The sequence below is a fragment of the Haliotis cracherodii genome, unplaced genomic scaffold (genome assembly GCF_022045235.1).
Source record: "Haliotis cracherodii isolate W230 unplaced genomic scaffold, xgHalCrac1.p SCAF_8, whole genome shotgun sequence".
In the NCBI taxonomy this organism is placed as follows: Eukaryota; Metazoa; Mollusca; class Gastropoda; order Lepetellida; family Haliotidae; genus Haliotis; species Haliotis cracherodii.
Window position 1 is genome coordinate 58663342 of NW_027266341.1, and position 22661 is coordinate 58686002.

The 22661-nt window shown below is 41.7% G+C and overlaps 1 protein-coding gene across 2 annotated transcripts in view; it reads left to right on the forward strand.

Annotated features, from left to right (window-relative positions):
- Positions 1-22661, forward strand: part of LOC139450680 (kelch-like protein 5) — a 182761-nt gene that overhangs the window by 52807 nt on the left and 107293 nt on the right. The window contains exon 1 of one of the 2 annotated variants that reach the window (XM_071232480.1): positions 1554-1890. The exons of the other annotated variant lie outside the window; for it this stretch is intronic. Within the exon in view, the coding sequence (XP_071088581.1) occupies positions 1793-1890 (98 nt within the window). The 5' untranslated portion in view covers positions 1554-1792. Of the gene's footprint in view, positions 1-1553; positions 1891-22661 lie in introns of those variants that run through there. 2 annotated transcript variants of the gene reach the window in all.

Sequence of the window (22661 nt, forward strand, 5' to 3'; positions counted from 1 at the left end):
TCTGCAGTGAGTAATTGTTTGTACTGAGAGTTAAATGTGGAATTGGGAATAATTGCTTTATAAAGCCTTTCTATTGACTGATGTGGCAGTGAAGAGGTGATGGCATTATTTATGTCTGTGGTTCTAAAGTGATCTTCTTCATGAGGAGGAGTATATGGTGCTGAAGACCGATATGGATACTTACACTGAAGTCAAGAGTGTTATGACTTTGAAGCATCTTCATCTGGAGTAAAGAACCCCAAGTGACCGAAGACCAACTTTCTGATGCTTTTATCTTTAACTACAAGAAATCCAGTGTCACTAAGTAATTGGCTTTTGGGGAAAGGTTTGTAAAAACATCAGACTGATATAAACCTGACATTCAGAAGGAATTATTGTCTATGCCAGACATATTAAATTCCCAAGACAAATCATATGTCAGGAAAGAAGGGAGAAAATTGACATTAATAAGTTTTTCGACTCCTGCATGGACTTTAGTGGTGCTGTGTTTATTGTGTGTTACTGACTCATTCCCCCACCACCAGCAGCATCCTTGTAAGCACTGTGCTGGAGCCACCACTGTCACATACCAGGCCCGGCAGGACTGATCTCTTGCTGGAGGAGCAGGGGATGCCTGTTATCTAATCAACTTGTGGGGGCACCGAGTTGAGAACAGGTCACATTTTAGGATACTTCTAAGGTGTTGCTGAAGTTGTGGGGACATTTTTGTTAAAGGTAATCACTAGAAGTGTGAATGATAGGCCTGGAGGAATGTCTAGCAACTTGTTGTTGAAAGAAAAAGAGGACTCCAAGTTTTCGTGAACACTTCAGACATTGAATGGTTAAACTGCAATGAGTGCCAAGTTGGGTGTAATTATTTCAAGTAAAGTGGTGTTATTTTGATTTCGAGTTTTGTTTACAAATGTTGCACTTTGCCTTGTCAAGCCGAAATACCAGCTGATATAAGCCTCCATCAGTTTGCTGGCTTGCACTTTGCAACCTAAACACAAGCGTGATCCGATTGATAAAGGCTGCTGCTCATAACAAAAGTTTTGTTTAGGATAATGTAAACAGCAAGGGCCTCCCACTGAGGCTGGTTTAAAACATATTCTGTGTATTTTTGTCACAGGATTATACCATTATCCGACAAATGCTATCAAGTGGCACCTGATTTGTTTAGAGTGCAACACTTCCGATTTGGAACTGTGCAAACAATTGCGCTCTAGTGTCACACAGATAAGCAGTTGTGTGGAAACCATTATATAGAATCATCTGTCAACAAGTGGGGAAAGTGTGTTTGGGACATAATGGAAGCATGGTGTAACTAGAGCCAGCCTCACCGCCTCAAGCTTTATCTCATCCCGCAGCACCTGGAACACTGCATAGACTGGGATTGGTTCTCACAGCTTTCACTTTTCTACAGGATTACTTTTTCTGGCTTCGATCAGTGAAGACTTGAGTTATCCTGGATTCTCAATCAGGAAGTTCTACAGCCAGGCTGTTCTTGGTCAGGTATTTCTAGTCACAGGGACCCATAGTCAGATGAATGGACCAAGTGATCCTTTAGGGAGATCCTCCTTCTAGAAGATCCACATTCAGGATCCCCAGCCTGGGAGATCCATTGTTAAGATCCACTTTCCAGGAGATCCACATTCAGGAATTTCGAAACAGAGTCCCGAGTGCAGGAGATCCTTTCAGGAGCTCCACAGTAACTGAGAGAGGGTATTTCCCTCTGTGTCCTTCAACAATCCTACTGACAAGTAGGATTGGATATTAGAACTTTTTTGAAGCAGATCACGAGAGACTTTCCAAGATGTGGGAGGACCCAGTCGGATCGTATGTGAACATCCCCCTCTACAACAGGATGAACTTCTCAACTGTACCTCGGAAAGCGGTCAGCAAAAAGACGTGGTAAGAAAACAAACACCATGAAACATCAAACCCATGCATGTTGCCACCCTAAAACAAACACATTAGTGAAAACTGCCCAGGCAGAACCTGATACCCTGGGTATAAGCATGTATATGTGTGTTCGATAGGTAACTTTGTTTTCTTTGGTGGCAGACATGTTGTTGCCATGGTTACTACATGCACATCTTGATGACCTCTGACCTTGAGGCAAACAGTGTGATGAATCAGTAGATACAAATACAGGCAATTGGCCCATCTGATGTGAAGTGCTGACAGTAACTCTTCATTGAGAGTTACATGTGGTAACCACATGGAATTAGCAGCACTGTAGTTGATAGGTGAACCTGTTGAGATCTAGTCAGTGTAGGTAGGAATAGGTCAGCCACATGGTAGGAGAACATCTGTAGAGGAAAACTGCGCTAACAGGCTCCATATTGATGTTGGCCCCCCACTGCAGGGAGTAGGCACTTTTTATGTTCAGGTTGACTAACATCTAGTCTCCGAAATGAACATATCTTACAGAAAAATACAGTTGTTAAATCATCTTTATAAACATAAAATAAAAAGGAGCCCAGAGATTCCCCTCTTTTTTAGATACTTCAGTAACTTAGACTCTCCAAACATTATGGTTTGGATGGTTGGTTTGTTGTTTAATGCCGCACTCAGCAATATTCCAGTTATATGACGGCAGTCTGTAAATAATCAAGTCTGGACCAGACAATCCAATGATTGATATCATGAGCATCGATCCACTCAATTGGGATCAATGACATGTTTCAACCAAGTCAGAGAGCCTGACCACCCGATCCCGTTAGTCGCCTCTTACAACAAGCATAGTCGCCTTTTACGGCAAGGAATTGGTTGCTGAAGACCTATTCTATACCAGATCTTCACGGGGACCAAACATTATAGACTTGCATGGGCTGTATTGTATATATTTGTTTCAGGGTCTGTATGACAGACTAGGGTTCAGGGGAAGGCAGGAATGCAACTCAAGACCACAATAAATTAATCTTATTATTTTCGTCCAAATGTATCAGAAATATGAGGCTGGAGGTGTTTGTTAAGTATATATATTTTAGTAAAAACTGTTCAAGGCTTCTGTGTACATTACCTGTTGGCAGTTGTGATTTACAGGAAGCATGGAGGTTTGACAGGACTATGTATATTGGGTTTCACTAAGTACAGAAAGGACATTTGTGATGGTTACTTGGGCTGAAGGGGTTGTTGGCGCAGGTACAACAGAAATACACCCCAGGTACGTGTCTGTATACAGAAATGTACCCTAGCCAAAATCAAAATTCAGAAACGTACCCTAGGATGAGTCCATTCTGCGGCAGGGCGCAATGCGCATAACCAGTTCTTTAGGTATTTGTCACTTCCTGTATGCCAAACTGTGGTTGAATTCAACATGGCAGTACTGTCATACTGTTGTTTGAGATGCATTCCAGCGTATCATATAGGAAACGATCATACACAGGGACTTACCTACGGTCCATAAATCTAATATTCTGACAATATTCACGATGCACGCATGCACTCGTTATCAGGCGAACCAGAACTACAACATAAATCGGTTTCGGATTCGGGTTGGGGAATATGGACTTGTCGATGTTTAGGGTACCAGGTACATTTCTGTGTTCTGATTTTGGCTAGGGTACATTTCTGTATACAGGGTACATTTCTGTAGTACCTGTGCCGAAAATGACCATAAAGTCCAGTAGGGATGAAAATCTCATAAATATTTATAAGTTTACTTGCCTGAATAATGATCACACAAAGGAAAACTCCTGAAAGGCTGACATTTTGCTTTCATGAGAAAAACTAGACTGGCTAGTGTCAATTTGTATTTCTGCAAGGGTTTGACAAGTAACAGTGTCTCCCTTTTGCTTGCTTCCCTGTTTTTGGGTCAGATCAGTTACTTAACAGTTGAATACCTTTCATTATGGACTCGGGGCGGTTGGGTAGCCTAGTGGTTAAAGCGTTCGCTCGTCACTCCAAAGACCCGGGTTGGATTCCCGACATAGGTACAATGTGTGAAGCCCATTTCTGGTGTCCCCTGCTGTGATATTGCTGGAATATTGCTAAAAGCAGCGTAAAACCATACTCACTAACTCATCATGGACTCCAGGCAGGTGTTTAGCTGGTCCAGGGGACCGTTCCACAAAGACATCATGGTGCTGAGGTGATCGTGGCTCACATGCTTTAACGTAAACTTACAACAGTCGTAGCGCTATGATCACTTTGTGGAATGAGTCCCTGGCGTGTGTAGGAAAATTGGCACATTTTTACTTTCCATGGTGATAATGTTTGCTGAATAGGAAATATTGATTCAATCCAGTGTCTCACAAATCTGATAATTTCATGTATCATTTGGCAAATTGCATGTTTTGGGGTATTTGATTTGTTTTCCAAGACCAAACTCTTGCTGTTTGTCTTTCAGATTTGACATTCCTGATTGCTTTGGATTATATGCAAAAACTTATAAACCATTGTTACAAACAACATCATGCTGATCAATACCAGATTTGTATCAATAATATTCTTTTTACCTGCAACAATAACGTGATGAAATTATTACTTGTAGGGTTTCACAAACATGACTCCTGTGTTTCGAGAAATATTATTTTTAATGAAAAGCAGTCATCACCAATCTTTTTCAAGATGTACGCAAATCCTGTCTGTCGAGGGGGCGGTCGGGTAGCCTAATGGATAAAGCGTTCGCTCGTCACGCCGAAGACCCGGGTTCGATTCCCGACATGTGTACAATGTGTGAAGCCGATTTCTGGTGTCCCCCGACGTGATATTGCTGGAATATTGCTAAAAGTGGCGTAAAACCATACACTCACTCACTGTCTGTCGAGGTGATTTTGTCAATGCCTGCATTCTGTTTTTCCCCATCTGTTTTCCCACGAGAGCCTTTCATTGAGAAATCTTCCCTCAATATCTGTGGTTGATGTTTCAGCGAGTGCATGTGCATCATAGGAGTCTACAGCCCTGGCCATTTATAGCCAGTCCCTGGATGATGATGACATTTGTGTGTTTTCAAGCTGATTTTATCTCATTTTTACTGTGTTGCTTCCATGTTGTTTGAGCCTCTGATAACCAAAAAACTTCTTCTGATTTAGGTGTTTTATTTCAGAATGGAGGCATTATCCCTTTTGTGTTGGTCATGTATATCATAAGCAGGTATCAGAAAGTGGATTACCTGTATCAGATTGGATGTTTATGTTAGTGGGAGATTGGAGGTCTTAGAGTCTATCTTAGAACTTATTGGAGTTTATTTCTGTATTATTCATAACGCTTTGGGCTTCTTCTGGAATCAGTGATGATTTGATTATCAGTAATGCAATATTTACATTAATGGAGATAAGTCTGTGGTAAGTTAAGAGCTTGAATAAAAACATCTGGCCTCGCTTACTGGAGCTTGCTGATTGTTGCCTAGATGGTTGCGTTCTGTAAACTGGGGGATGAGTGAGTGAGTGAGTGGGTGGGTGAGTGAGTGAGTGAGTATGCTTAATACTGAGTCAGCAAGTTTGCATCTGTGCACCACGCACAGATCCGTGGCTATTTCAACATATTTACTTTTGAGTACTGAACTTTCTTGCTGTTGGTTTCAAGGAGGGAGTTGGTAAAAATTCCATATGCCCATTTTATGGCTTTCAATAGGATAGTGGAAAATGTAGAGGAACGATGTTCTTGTATCTCTATACTTATTGGTTTGAGGGGAAGTCGAAGGTGACTCCATTCGCTGTGTAGAGTTGCGTCCCTTGGGCATGCCAGGACCCTATGGTTGTGGTTCACATCCTGTTTCACCCTGATTATGTTTCTAGCTTTGTTAGCACCATACCCACGCTCATGGGCTTCACTCACTCACTTATACGTTAATTGAGAAATAACATGAATCTATTATTTGGTTTGAACGTGTAAACATTGGAAAGAGTAGGCTGTTCCTGAAAGAGGAACTGCGGGTCTAATATTGCCAGGATGTACTTAAGTCAAGAGGGGAGAAGTTATCAAAAGATAAATTTGAACTAAAAATAAACTAGTATTTATCTTCATACTTAGATGTAGTGATAAGCTTTCCCTTGATCTGTCTATCTGCCTGATATTTTTCACTTTTGATCTGCTGAATATTTTTTCACTTATTGAATGGTGAAGTGCTGCTTTTTGTTGAATGAGTATTTTTTTAATTAGAATTTTTTGTCAATTGATTGGACTGAGTGGAGGTGTTTATTCTAAGGCATAGCTGGGGCGGTCGCGTAGCCTAGTGGTTAAAGCTTTCGCTCGTCACCCTGAAGACCCGGGTTCAATTCCCAACATGGGTAGAAGCCCATTTCTGGTGTCTCCCGCCGTGATATTGCTGGAATATTCTAAAAACAGTGTAAAACCATACTCACTCACTCTAAAGCAGAGCTAAGTTGCCATGGAATATATCTACATGGAACAAAAGGTCCAGTTCTTTTCCAACTACACTTGCACAAGTCTCTAAGGCAGTGATTATTAGTTTAAATCATAAGTTCTACATTATGTAAATAACAACAAGTTGTCCCTTTAAGAGACTAGAATCCTTATGCCCACATATCTAGACTTGCCTATTAGGAAGATAGAATTACTACACATCCCTGGACTTTTCTTTCAGTACAGGCTTGGAGCAAGGCTATCTTCCAGCGATTATTCATTTGAATCCCAGATTCTCCCCAATAATGTTTCTAGCTTTGTCAGCACCGTACCTTTGCTAGTGCGTTCGACCAAAGTGGAAAAAAGACACATCAAGCTGGCATGCTTTGATACAAATGAAATACTTTTCAAAGTGACATTTCCCTAAACTCACTCCTCACAGACAGAAGGAACTTTAACTCCTTGTTTCTTTGAAGTGTGTCTGGTACATTTCAGCTGACTGATTCCAACATGACTGAAGACAAAGAGAGATTTTCTTGCAATGCTGGCTCCTTGTACATTGTCTCCAAAGCATTTTTTCTCAGATTTGCAGAATCCTTAATCACCATTGAAGCATGTGAAACAAATACATTATATATACTCAGATATTATGTTTCAAACGATTTTCAGAAGTTTTATCATAAAGAAAATGATTAGGTAGTATGCAACATGATCACTTGAGTTGTGAAGAAAGGTTTTGGCAATTACATTTTGCTATTGAAACAGAATCAAATATACTAGAGACTTACTGGCCTCAGTGGAAAGTGACAGTTTTCAATTTCTATTCAGAAAATGTAATTATGTTATTGTATGATTGTTTTTCCACTTCACTAAGTTATATGTATTCTTTCACGCTGTATTTGTCTTTAATCTGTCCCCACAATACTGAATTTTTTTTTAGTCAAGGCTATGAATCAAAGCAAATAAAATAGTGAGTGTCTGTGTATTCTTGGTCAGGTCACCGAGGCCTAGCAGCGAGTCTCTCTGTGACTGGAATTGAATTTGATCACTCAAACTGTCAGGACAATTCGCATTCAAGCAATTGAAGGCGTTTCTCTCAACTAATCACTTCCCTTATAAAAATGCTGGTGCATTTCATGTGTCTTTTGAACATCTCGACTCTGTCTGTAATCTAATAAAGCTTATATAGAAAACTGCATTATTCATTGTTAAAGGACCTGGCTTGAAGGTGGACAGAACTTGTGTAATTCAATACTGGTCTGCCAAGGAACAGCCCGCATGCATGAGACCTGGGGGGGGGGGGGGGGGGGGGCTTAAACATTAATGTAATGAAAATCTGCTGTATTTGATTGTGTTACAAATTGATGTTTTCATTCAGGGACATGCCTAGATCGATGCCATCTGTCGTAATCTGCCATTTCAAGGATCATCAATGTTCTACACCCTCGTCAGATGCAGATGTCATTGTGAAATATGGGGAATCTCACAGGAGTAGTCTAAAGTTACATGAATAGTCAAGGGGTAGTACCAGTCAGTGGTCAATACTGTGTATACATATGTTGGGATGAAGTCTGGGGATTTTCCTGGGATTAATTTCCTCATACAGAGCTGGAGTGAGTGAGTGAGTTAGTTTTACTCTGCTTAAGATCTGTAGAATCAGGTCAGGCTTTCGATCCCTGTCAGTGTCGTACCAGAAGACGTTAAAAGATGGTACTTGTACCCTGCCTAGCGCTTGGCATTAAGGGAATAAAATGAGGAATGGTCGGCTCGGAGTCAGTATACTTGGTCTTAAACTGCGGAATGGTATCTCAGTGGGTCAGCAGTATAAAACAGGCATTAGTCTGGACAAGTACAAGCAGCCACACACACACAACCCCGTTTCACCTCATCTCACCTTAATATTCAATCAGCTGAAAGGGAAGGTTGATCTATGCACTTTCGACAACATGCTCCAAATATACACCACAACATAAAATAAAAAAATAAAAAATGTATCATTTCCAATTTCGGGGAAAATTCTGAAATTCTATAATCTGTGTGATATGTATGCTGATTCTATGATGTCAATCATCTTACTGAACATATAATTAGTTGTACATGTTATTACATGAGAATGCACAGGTTTATGATGTGGTGAAGTGGCCTCCTGGTGATTCAGGTGCTGACAACCTCTCATGTTCTCAGCATGTAGGTTAGTCTGTCTTACAGACCCTGAAGAGAATCACTGGGCTCCCTTTTTATTATATTTTTATTAAGATAACTGAGCAACTGTTTTTTCTGTACGATATGTTCATTTCAGAGACTAGATGTTAGTCTACATGTAGGTTTCAAGATGGCTGTGCAAGAAATGTGGGGAACATGCATTAAACCTATAAGAGTCTTGATTAAAGAAAGAACGATAACTGTCTCAGTGTTATAAAGATAACTTGCTGTGGTTCTGAGCTTTCAAGTGTCTTTTCCTTGGGTCATTTGTTTGTAGAATGAGAGAGTGAGTGAGTGAGTGAGTGAGTATGGTTTTACGCTGCTTTTAGCAATATTCCAGCAATATCACGGCGGGGGACACCAGAAATGGGCTTCACACATTGTACCCAAGTCAGGAATCCAACCCCGGGTCTTCGGCGTGACGAACGGACGCTTTAACCTCTAGGCTACCCAACCGCCCCTTGTAGAATGAATTGAAACATATGGATGATTTGCATCACAGTCATTGGATGGTACTATAAATTCACTTGCCTCCAAGGTAAATTTGACACCAAGGAAAGTGATCTAATTTCTTGCGCCCTTATTAAGGACATACATTCAAAATTTACAGACATGTTCCACTCATCACTTCAAGATAAACCAAATAAATTAATTTTAAGAAAAAAACTTAGGATATAGAAAATTTAAGTCAGAAATTGAACGTGAATGCTATTTAGGACATTGCAAGATAAATAAACCCACCATACCCATCTCACACAGCTAAGGCTGAGTGACCACAGACTAAGAATTGAACTGGGAAGAAGAACAAGACCACTTCCATCTTCGAAAAAACGTCTCTGTGGTCACTGCTCTGTCCTTGATGATGAAGAACACTATATCGTAAAAAATAACTATTTTGAAAGTCTTAATATCACCAAAATATGTAGTCTGCATTTTCAAGTAATGAACCAGGTAACATAGAAAATATCTGCTATCATGTATACAACTTCAATTAAATCTGAAATACTTATTCTAGAAAATGCTAGTTCAGAACGTGATATTTTGTATTAGTACTTTGTATTGTTATCCTGACTTATCTGTTTCTATACTTTATTGAATATTGTCACTGTTTCTACATGGAACGTTTGCGCAATAAATAGCGGATATTTCCTATGTCGAGTAAAATATCATCTTTCTCTCATCGAGTGATGGGGGGAAGAGATATTTTCATGAATGGCGTAATTTGTTATATACTTTTTGTGTAGTTGTCTACCAGAAAATTTAATTATTTCATTACAAATGTAAAACCTTGAAACTTAAGTTCTCCCTACCTAACACACAGGGACGGTTCACCACCCCTTGTATTTGCCACTTAAAAAAGTAGTTTCATGTTTACAAAATCTTAAAGAATATAAACAAAAGTATCAAAAAATATTTAGGGTCACGAAAATTCTGAATCATACATTTAGAAATGCTTATATCAACTTTAACAAAAAATATTCTCTAAACTAGGAGACCACTGTTGGAAGCGAAAGAATACATGCTGGCCAAGTAACAAAAATGGCGCTTTGCGAGTGATTGACGAGTTAAATGAGAAATTTACGGTTTATAAGGAAACATTTTTGAGAGAATAAAAAACGTCATGAAGTGAAATTAACTCCATAAACGACCATCTGTCATTGCCTTGTCAATGTGGACCTTACGTAAAAAGAACGTCGACAGTTTTTGTACAGGCTAGTCACTTACGACGAAGGGAGACAATTTAAGGGTAGGTAACTCTTTTATGACTCTTTCAACTTCGCAAAACTCAGTCTTTCGCACTGAAGTACATAATAAAATCTTATATTTTTTTCTAAAGATGGGACACTGCAGATGTATAAATAAGGGTGGAAAGGGCATCAAGAAAAAAAGAAATTTAAAGTAAAAAGCAAGTTTTCCTTCAGCATGTTCAGAAAGTGATTTTCTTTCAGTTTATTTCTTAGCAACCTTTACACTGCCCCCATGGGGCTTAGGGCAAAAGAAAGAAGTCCCCCCAGTAACTTTGTGTGTTGGAGCTGACAAATACAACAGCATGATACAGTGGGTGACCTGGCTGTTGTGTGTCACGGTGACCTGATGGCATGGTTTGTTGCTCATGCTTTCAATCACTAGTTTCCTTGGGACAGACTCCTTTTTTTACAGGAGTCAGTGTTGATGCTGGAACATTGCTGGCTGCGTCTCAAACAGCACTCCCTCACTCACTCACCCTCTCCCTGATTGAAGGAGTTGTAAATGAGGTGAGGTGAAATGGGGCCGATGTCACATCCAACATTATTGCACTTATATAGTGACGTGGGTGTGGGTGTGTGGGCACGCTTGTACCAGTCTGGACTAAGAACGATTTTATGGTGCTAGCCCACCAAGAAACCATCCTACAATTTCACATGAATACCCCTCACAGCATACTGACTCCAAGCCGACCAGTCCTTGTTTTAGCCCCAAAATGCTTAGTGCCAGGGAGGGTAACAGCAAGTACCATCTTTTAACGTCTTTTGGTATGATGTGGCCAGGTTCAACCCCCGACCTTCCACTCTTTCCAGGCAGACTCTCTACCACCAGACCATTGAGGCAGTTGAGTTGTGAATGAACCTCTCATTGCACTACCTAGCCTTAAAAAAGAACTATTGTGGGTTCAGTTTATAAAGTCAAGCCAACTAAAGTGTATTCACCCTTTGGAGAAGCCATTTTTGAAAATCAGAAATGACCTATCCATAATGATAACATTGTAATGGGTGTATCATTGCAACAAAACTAGGCTCTGCCATTTAATCATAGGTTTTTTTATGATATGATCCAATTAATTTGTGTTTTTCATTCCAAAGTGACTTACTTTAGAACATCTGCATTTAACCCTGTGTGTATAAGTGGAAATATCCGTCCACATTTCCAGCTGAAGAAAAACAACACAGACAAGCTAAGTGCCCAGAATAACAGAGTGTTAGTGGCAGCAGGATTAGAATGAGTGTTGAGACTGCTGCTTTTACTGTAGGGGGGGGCTGCAGCTTATGTTTGAAGCAGATGTGGCAGGGCATTGTGGGTAATAGAGCCGAGGGCGACGAGCCAGGGAGTTGTTGATGTGAGGATGAGGATAAGTTGTGGGCATGCGGGTTGAAATTACTCTGTATAACATCATCAGCAATTCATAGGGCATGCTAGACGTCTTGGGAATATTTTTCTAATTCTATTTTTATTAACACAAATTTCAGTGTGAAAAATGATATTGTTGAAGCAGTATTGTGTAAAGTAATGTTGGCATGAAGCGTGAATATTTAGGATCCACTTGTGATTATAATGTCAATACATATGTAATTATTCTTAATCAATTTGCCTTTAGAACAGATGTGTTGCAAACTATTTTCTAAAAACTTCTCATTTTGAAAATTGTCGATTTTGATTTTATAAATGCCCTCACAAATTATTTTTGTTAACAATTGCTCATTGTAATTTTACAATGCTCTAGCAGACTTGAAATAATCAAATACATCTATGAAGGAATACACCTACCTTGGAAAAATGTCTGAATGCGGAACAAAAATATACTGTAAATCTTGAAATTAACGCGAGCGTGAATTAAATGCGAAAAATGCAAGTGGTCTTTGCTCGCATTATTAAACAACGCATTTATATCAACAATAAGACATTTCTGATAGTAGAAATACCAACTCAGACATACGCTGAAAACAAACAACCATGTATTCCACATCACTGTTTATTGAGCAGCACTTGTAACAAGTACATAAACAATGCCATTCAAACACTAATTACATCCTGTGAATTGTCACTGCTGGGGTCAAGATTAGAGCTCTACACGCTTAGGTCATCACTGATCACACCTGCAAGTCCAGACAGACGCCACCCAAGCAACACGGTGTCTTTGTTCTTTGCGACTGCGTCAAAGGCCGACACGAGCCAGCGCGCATGTATTGTTTCAGCGGAAGTACTCTAATCAGTGCTAATGAGTGGTGCTATTTGGTGTGTGATTGGATTAATGTAAGGTTGGATAAGGGTGAGGATTCTCCTGTAAACCTGACAGAGGACATTTTCTTCAGATATAAATTCACTGATGCTTGAGAGGAGGGGGATGTCGCATTCATATTGTGTCGCATTATTGACTAGGGGCCAGCGGTCGCATTCTTTTGGAGACGCATTAATTTCACGATTATACGGCTATTTTTTCAATTGTCATTATCTTTTTACAGTCTGAGCCAAAAGCATTTGTGATTACTTGCCTGGCTTAGCATTAATTGTAGCATTTGGTGTAATTATATGGACGATTATTAGCTGAACTTACCAAACCAAACAGAATTTTACGAGACACAGGCTTTGGACTTGTGGCTAAAGCCGCAGTTATCAGTCCAACTTGACAAAAACAGTCCGCAAATACAGTAAGTTTTTCAGAATGGGTGAGGTTCTGTTGATTTTACAGGTGCTTCAATTTATTTTCCGTTGCTCAGAAACTGCTCAACAAACCCATCAGAGTAATCTCCCATTAATAATTTTTCCTTCACGCACGTTGGTTGGCAAGGGTCGTTTTAGGGTCATTCTCCTCCCTGACTTCCTGTCAAAGAATGAACACAATGACCCTTTGGGACAAGCTGATTTCAGTCTAATATGTCAGTAGTTTAACATTGTGTTCAATATGTTTAATATAAAATTAATTATCTTGTAAATTACCAATGTTCATGCTGGGTATTTCTTATGTTGTTTACTGAGTTGGACCCTGGCACTACGGCTGGGACAGGTGACTTGGGTACTCAGGTCGGGTGGGTACTGAGTGGTACCCTGGCACTACGGCTGGGACAGGTGACTTGGGTACTCAGGTCGGGTGGGTACTGAGTTGGACCCTGGTACTACGGCTGGGACGGATGACTTGGGTACTCAGGTCGGGTGGGTACTGAGTTGGACCCTGGTACTAGGGCCGGGACAGGTGACTTGGGTACTCAGGTCGGGTGGGTACTGAGTTGGACCCTGGTACTACGGCTGGGACGGATGACTTGGGTACTCGGGTCGGGTGGGTACTGAGTTGGACCCTGGTACTACGGCTGGGACAGGTGACTTGGGTACTCGGGTCAGGTGGGTACTGAGTGGGACCCTGGCACTAGGGCCGGGACAGGTGACTTGGGTACTCAGGTCGGGTGGGTACTGAGTTGGACCCTGGCACTAGGGCTGGGACAGGTGACTTGGGTACTCGGGTCAGGTGGGTACTGAGTGGGACCCTGGCACTAGGGCTGGGACAGGTGACTTGGGTACTCAGGTCGGGTGGGTACTGAGTGGGACCCTGGTACTAGGGCACGGATGGGTGACTTGGGTACTCGGGTCGGGTGGGTACTGAGTGGGACCCTGGTACTAGGGCTGGGACGGGTGACTTGGGTACTTGGGTTCTTGGGTCAGGTGGGTACTGAGTTGGACCCTGGTACTACGGTTGGGACGGTTGACTTGGGCACTCAGGTCGCGTGGGTACTGAGTGTGACCCGGACACCCAGGCACCGGACCCCAATGGTTAGTAACATGATATACTGTTTATTGATAAAAATACCTACCTTGCTTTCTGACCATGTACGCATTCCTTCTACTGCGGGGGGTGGGGGGGAGAGTTTATGACTTGACATAGTCTTGCATAACATATTTTCCAGAATTTGAATCAATAGATATTTTTTTATGTATAATGTTTTGTATGGAAACAAAGATTTATTGTACAAATGCCTTGGTTTGAACTTCATCAGGATATGATTTAATGTATAATGAGGTAATCATATTAAGATTGATTAAGAAAATGTCTTCCTTTTCCTCAATCCATTTGCATGTCTGTAAATCTTATTAGAACTCTTATTGTTAACATTATCAAATTGTCATTTTTAATTTGTTGATTTCAAATGAAGCATTAACGGAGTGCCCATAGATTTGTGTCCTGAGTGATGCTATTAGTTAGTGACAGCTAATTTAGGTTTATGATGTCAGAAGTTCTCATGAAGGCTGCTTTGGTGTGACTGGAATGATGGACAAAGAAGTGATGTTGTGAATGATGTCTGAGTTACATCGACTGTGGTCAACACTCCATCTTCGTCTGGAGTGTCTACGATCAGCAACTGGCTCAATTTGAGTACTGACAGCCCGATGATGCTCCAATGAATTGGGCAATTTCACACGACCCTGTAATAATTTTTTTTTGTGTGTTTGTTTGACATCATGGCAATCCCTCAAATTAATTAGATAAATGTTTCTAGCACTGTTGATAGCGTGGATGATAATATTGATTGCTCATGAGATTGTATCTCCACTCTGTTGAACTTTTAAAGTTTGTTGAATAGACATTTCAGAGATTAAACATGAACATTTCATTCCATTTATTTTAGATTTAATGTTGTGCTAAAAGAACTACAGATTCCAAGTGTTGCTTTGATGCAGCCATTAGTTGTTGCTCGTCACAAACGAAAAAGGGGCGAAACATTTTCAGAGTTTTTTCCGGGGGTTTTGAATTTGGAAATTCTGTTGCACATGAAAGGGTTTGGGAGACAGTTTGGACATTTGCATGTGGTGGGGGATTTTATAAAACCATCAGTCCTGGTCACAACAAGGAATGGCTCTCTTCAAGATCTTTCACTGGACCTCAAATGATCCTTGGTGCTGATTTCGAATAGCATTAAGAAATAATTTGTAAGGAGCTTTTGCAGCACCATGGCAACTATGGGAAAGTAATTTGATTAATCACTGTCAGGATCATTGAATTTAAAGTTTGAATTTGCATTTAATAAATCAAGGAAGAATAATCTTTTTATCGACCATCGTCCAAATGTGTTAAGTTCCATGTCGTGGCGTTCTAACAAACATGAGGGTTTTGCTACTAAAGTTTGAGACATTTCAGTTAAGCAAATACTCCTTTATAAAGGTTTAATGTTATTCAGGTATAAAAGTCGTGCTTCTGTTTGTGTAATGTAAATAGTATATCACCTGCGTGCATTAAGTTAACTATGTAGAGATATTGACTGACTGATGAATATCACCGTATTTCCCCTGTGGTTCATGAAGCCGGGAGGACATGGTGGCGTAATGCTCTGATTGTTCAATGCTCTGGACTGTAAATACCAGCATTCAGCGAGTTGCAATCCAGGCCATTTCTGTAGATTAACTCCAGATCTCTTGTTAGCATTCTTATCCGACTTAATTGATTCACAATCTGAGTTAGGCTGGAGTGATCCCACAAGTGCACTGGTTATTTGTGATACGTCCATATAATCCCCGGGGGGCTTGCTGGCCAAGAACCTTTCTGTATAGATAGCTTCCAGGGGTACAAAAGTGCACGATCACAGCCCTCTCAACTGTCTGTCAACTAGAATGCAGCAATATGTCTGTCGATAAACCATATTTAAAGAGTGAAGAGCAAATATTCCCATGAAAATGGTAAAATAATTATGAGACAGACACATTAAAAACAGTTGGATTTCAATTCCAGGGTATGAAACATGGTGCTGATGGTGCATGCAGTATATATCTACAAGCTCCAAAATACATTTTCAGTAGATTATCATCATCATAATCATCATCACCATTGGTTAAAGAGTTCGCTCGTCACTCCGAAGACCCTGGTTAGATTCCAGACATGGGTACAATGTGTGAAGCCCATTTCTGGTGTCCCCCCAGCGTGATATTGCTGGAATATTGTTAAAAGCGGCATAAAACCATACTCACTCATTCATCATTGGTTAAGCTTACATGACCATTTTCATAAAACATCTGTTAGCAATCTGGATCTAGTCTGAAACCGGAGTCTATTAATCATGTTAAAATCTTTTTCTGTCAACATGAACAGATATTAAAGTTTAGGCATGTTGTTTCATTTTTTGTTAAAAGTTTTCAAAGTTTGTCTGAACAGGACTTTTTTCCTATTTCATGATATTAATGTAGAAAAGAGTAACTTGTCCAAAGTATCTACCATCCTGAATTAGAGGTTACCGGTCTGGGACTGGGGCTGTTTGGAGTGTTGACCTTGTTATTGCTCAGTGATTCAGGGGATGTGTGGAATGGCTGAATCTGGCTGTTTGGAAAGGGTGAGTAAGGGTACTACCCTACCTGAACATGAGGGTGGGGAATGTTTGCTCTCAGCTTACAGGGAGTACCGGGCCTGCCTGGATAAGATAAATTGATTAGTGATGGTCCAAGTGACATGAATTCAGGGATACCTGACAGAATGTACAAGAGGAGGATCACACTGGACATTCGCATCAGATCCGGGGATAACTCCCACCCAGCTACAACCCACATCAGATCCGGGGACAACTCCCACCCAGCTAGAACTCACATCATATAAATCCCACCCAGCTAGAACTCACATCAGATAAATCCCACCCAGCTAGAACTCACATCATATAAATCCCACCCAGCTAGAACTCACATCAGATAAATCCCACCCAGCTAGAACTCACATCAGATAAATCCCACCCAGCTAGAACTCACATCATATAAATCCCACCCAGCTAGAACTCACATCAGATAAATCCCACCCAGCTAGAACTCACATCAGATAAATCCCACCCAGCTAGAACTCACATCAGATAAATCCCACCCAGCTAGAACTCACATCAGATAAATCCCACCCAGCTAGAACTCACATCATATAAATCCCACCCAGCTAGAACTCACATCAGATAAATCCCACCCAGCTAGAACTCACATCAGATAAATCCCACCCAGCTAGAACTCACATCAGATAAATCCCACTCAGCTAGTACCCATATCAGATCCAGAGATAACTCCCACCCAGCTAGAACTCACATCAGATAACTCCCACCCAGCTAGAATTCACATCAAATATGGGGATAACTCCCACCCAGCTAGAACCCACATCAAATATGGGGATAACTCCCACCCAGCTAGAACTCACATCAGATAAATCCCACCCAGCTAGAACTCACATCAAATATGGGGATAACTCCCACCCAGCTAGAACTCACATCAGATAAATCCCACCCAGCTAGAACTCACATCAAATATGGGGATAACTCCCACCCAGCTAGAACCAACATCAAATATGGGGATAACTCCCACCCGGCTAGAACCCACATCAAATATGGGGATAACTCCCACCCAGCTAGAACCAACATCAAATATGGGGATAACTCCCACCCAGCTAGAACCAACATCAAATATGGGGATAACTCCCACCCAGCTAGAACCCACATCAAATATGGGGATAACTCCCACCCAGCTAGAACCCACATCAGATATGGGGATAACTCCCACCCGGCTAGAACCCACATCAAATATGGGGATAACTCCCACCCAGCTAGAACCCACATCAAATATGGGGATAACTCTCACCCAGCTAGAACCAACATCAAGTATGGGGATAACTCCCACCCAGCTAGAACCCACATCAGATATGGGGATAACTCCCACCCAGCTAGAACCCACATTAGATCTGGGGATAAATCCCACCCAGGTAGAACCCACATCAGTTTCGGGGATAAATCCCACCAAGCTCGAACCCACATCAGATCTGGGGATAAATCTCACCCAGCTAGAACCCACATCAGATCTGGGGATAAATCTCACCCAGCTAGAACCCACATCAGATCTGGAGATAAATCCCACCCAGCTAGAACCCACATCAGATCTGGGGATAAATCTCACCCAGCTAGAACCCACATCAGATCTGGGGATAAATCTCACCCAGCTAGAACCCACATCAGATCTGGGGATAAATCTCACCCAGCTAGAACCCACATCAGATCTGGGGATAAATCTCACCCAGCTAGAACCCACATCAGATCTGGGGATAAATCTCACCCAGCTAGAACCCACATCAGATCTGGGGATAAATCTCACCCAGCTAGAACCCACATCAGATCTGGGGATAAATCTCACCCAGCTAGAACCCACATCAGATCTGGAGATAAATCCCACCCAGCTAGAACCCACATCAGATATGGGGATAAATCTCACCCAGCTAGAACCCACATCAGATCTGGGGATAAATCTCACCCAGCTAGAACCCACATCAGATCTGGGGATAAATCTCACCCAGCTAGAACCCACATCAGATCTGGGGATAAATCTCACCCAGCTAGAACCCACATCAGATCTGGGGATAAATCTCACCCAGCTAGAACCCACATCAGATCTGGGGATAAATCTCACCCAGCTAGAACCCACATCAGATCTGGGGATAAATCTCACCCAGCTAGAACCCACATCAGATCTGGGGATAAATCTCACCCAGCTAGAACCCACATCAGATCTGGGGATAAATCTCACCCAGCTAGAACCCACATCAGATCTGGATAAATCCCACCCAGCTAGAACCCACATCAGATCTGGATAAATCTCACCCAGCTAGAACCCACATCAGATATGGGGATAACTCCCACCCAGCTAGAACCCTCATCAGATCCGGGGATAAATCCCACCCAGCTAGAACCCTCATCAGATCCGGGGATAAATCCCACCCAGCTAGAACCCACATCAGATATGGGGATAACTCCCACCCAGCTAGAACCCACATCAGTTCCGGGGATAAAACTCACCCAGCTAGAACCCTCATCAGATCCGGGGATAAATCCCACCCAGCTAGATTCCACATCAGATCTGGATAAATCCCACCCAGCTAGAACCCACATCAGATCCGGGGATAAATCCCACCCAGCTAGAACCCTCATCAGATCCGGGGATAAATCCCACCCAGCTAGAACCCACATCAGATATGGGGATAACTCCCACCCAGCTAGAACCCACATCAGTTCCGGGGATAAAACTCACCCAGCTAGAACCCTCATCAGATCCGGGGATAAATCCCACCCAGCTAGATTCCACATCAGATCCGGGGATAAATCCCACCCAGCTAGAACCCACATCAGTTCCGGGGATAAAACTCACCCAGCTAGAACCCTCATCAGATCCGGGGATAAATCCCACCCAGCTAGATTCCACATCAGATCTGGAGATAAATCCCACCCAGCTAGAACCCACATTAGATCTGGATAAATCCCACCCAGCTAGAACCCACATCAGATCTGGAGATAAATCCCACCCAGCTAGAACCCTCATCAGATCCGGGGATAAATCCCACCCAGCTAGATTCCACATCAGATCTGGAGATAAATCCCACCCAGCTAGAACCCACATTAGATCTGGATAAATCCCACCCAGCTAGAACCCACATCAGATCTGGATAAATCTCACCCAGCTAGAACCCACATCAGATCTGGATAAATCCCACCCAGCTAGAACCCACATCAGATCTGGATAAATCTCACCCAGCTAGAACCCACATCAGATCTGGATAAATCCCACCCAGCTAGAACCCACATTAGATCCGGGGATAAATCCCACCCAGGTAGAACCAACATCAGATCTGGAGATAAATCTCACCCAGCTAGAACCCACATCAGATATGGGGATAACTCCCACCCAGCTAGAACCCTCATCAGATCCGGGGATAAATCCCACCCAGCTAGAACCCACATCAGATCTGGAGATAAATCCCACCCAGGTAGAACCCACATCAGATCTGGGGATAACTCCCACCCAGCTAGAACCCACATCAGATCTGGAGATAAATCCCACCCAGGTAGAACCCACATCAGATCTGGGGATAACTCCCACCCAGCTAGAACCCACATTAGATCTGGAGATAAATCCCACCCAGGTAGAACCCACATCAGATCCGGGGATAAATCTCACCCAGCTAGAACCCACATCAGATATGGGGATAACTCCCACCCAGCTAGAACCCTCATCAGATCTGGGGATAAATCTCACCCAGCTAGAACCCACATCAGATATGGGGATAACTCCCACCCAGCTAGAACCCACATCAGATCCGGGGATAAATCTCACCCAGCTAGAACCCACATCAGATATGGGGATAACTCCCACCCAGCTAGAACCCACATCAGATCCGGGGATAACTCCCACCCAGCTAGAACCCACATCAGATCCGGGGATAAATCTCACCCAGCTAGAACCCACATCAGATATGGGGATAACTCCCACCCAGCTAGAACCCAAATCAGATATGGGGATAACTCCCACCCAGCTAGAACCCACATTAAATATGGGGATAACTCCCACCCAGCTAGAACCCACATTAAATATGGGGATAACTCCCACCCAGCTAGATTCCACATCAGATCCGGGGATAAATCCCACCGGCCATGTTATATCAAGCAGATTGGTATGTCCTGGTCCTTCACATATCACTCTACTGTCAGACAGGGGATGCACACACTACAAGGATAATAATAACAATACCCAGCAGAGGTCTCCTCATGTGGATAATACACAAATAGCTGCTGTGTTATAGTGTATTTTTTTTCGTTCATTATTTCCTGCTGTGTTAAGAAAAATGCATTCGTGAGAGAATGTAATTTGCAGAAAAAAAGAAGAATTATATTTGATTTATTTGTGTGGAAAATACAGATTTAGGACATTTTTTGTCTGTTTTGATTTAATTTAAATCTTTTGGATTAGAGGTTGAATAAACAAATTGAATAATTTGAAAATATCGTGCTTCCAATTCTTGTCTTTGACATGTTTTAGTGAGTTATATAATCCATAAAATATGTTGGATGGCTGCAGCTAAAAAACATGATTTATGTACCAGTGTGCTGGAGTGTTACTTGAAATATTGTCTTAGAGCTGTCAGGTAAAATATGATTTGAGACCTGCTTCTGATCTTCAACACAGTTTATGAAAAAGGTTGAATCACTAGGAAGAATGGGCTTTCTATGAATCACAATTAATGATTAATGCTTCTGTCTTCTATCACATGCATACCAACTTAAGCTTTAAAACAGACACACAATTGTCAGTCAACAGCACAGGAAATGTTAAAACAATGAATCGTGTTGTGGGCTCAGAATCCACGTCTGTAATTTGGGGGAAAACAGAGCGGGAGTGGATAAAAAGAAAGTATGGACCATTATGTTGGGTCGGTCCCACGCAGGTGCGTATGCATGTGGGCATGTGGGATGTGCAAGCATGTGCATGTTGACAGGGGGGGATTTCTGTTGTGAGCTGTTCTTGTGTCACTCTGTCATCAAGGAGCAGGCTGACATTTAAAGTTTACTGGAAGGAGGAGTGGCCATGTCTGGATTGTGACTTGTTTTTTGGTCTCTGAATATCCTGTCATGGCAAGGGTTGACGGTTAAGTTTGACTGGAAATGTTCTGGTTCATTAGGACTGTAGACATAGGAACTGGGGCGGTCAGGTAGTCCAGTGGTTAAAACGTTAGCTCGTCATGCCGAAGACCTGGGTTCGATACCGGACATGGGTACAATGTGTGAAGCCCATTTCTGGTATCCCCTACCGTGATATTGCTGGAATATTGTTAAAAGCGGCGTAAAACCAAACTCACTCATTCACTCTTTAGGAAAATGGAAAAGGTAGCGTTTCAGGTTGTTTTTAAGTAATTTGACAATTTGATAATGGGATCTGAATGATTTTGTTTTTTCTTAGTTGTTTGAATTATGAATACCGTATTCGACGTAATAAGCGCCCAGGGCGCTCTCAAAATTAGACATAGGGAGCTCTTATTAGGATATTATTTTGAGTTGAAAGATCGTAAATTTCGTGGTTTATGCTGACAGTCTGAAATGTTTATATACGACAGATATATTTTTCCAGGATTTAATTGCCCATAATTAAGGGTGCATATGACATACGAGTGCGTATTATACACAAATAAATAAGTCTTGTGTACATTAATCAATTGGAAGGAATGCTAACTGAGATTGTTCATTAGCCAATATATTAGCAAATATCGCTGTGGGCGCTTATTAGAGCAGGGCGCTTATTACGTCGAATACGGTAATCAAAGGCAGTTAGGGATGATAAAGTAGACACAATGTATGGATAACAACTTCTGTAATTCTATAAGGACGACGTTTCGGTATACATCCTTATGCCGTTGTCAAGCAAGACTGATTAGCAACTTGGGATGATAAGTAGGGGTGTCACAGTTCATCCAAACATGATAATATTCTCAAATGATTGACATGCGATACACATGTACCTGTTCAATTCATATTTAGTCCTGTATTGTTTCCCACATGGCTCAATTTATTCAGTGATAGAAGCTTACATGTTTAATCCTGTTGTCCTTATATACCTAATCATTGGGGACCACCTCCGTAGTCTAGTGATGGAGCATCTCA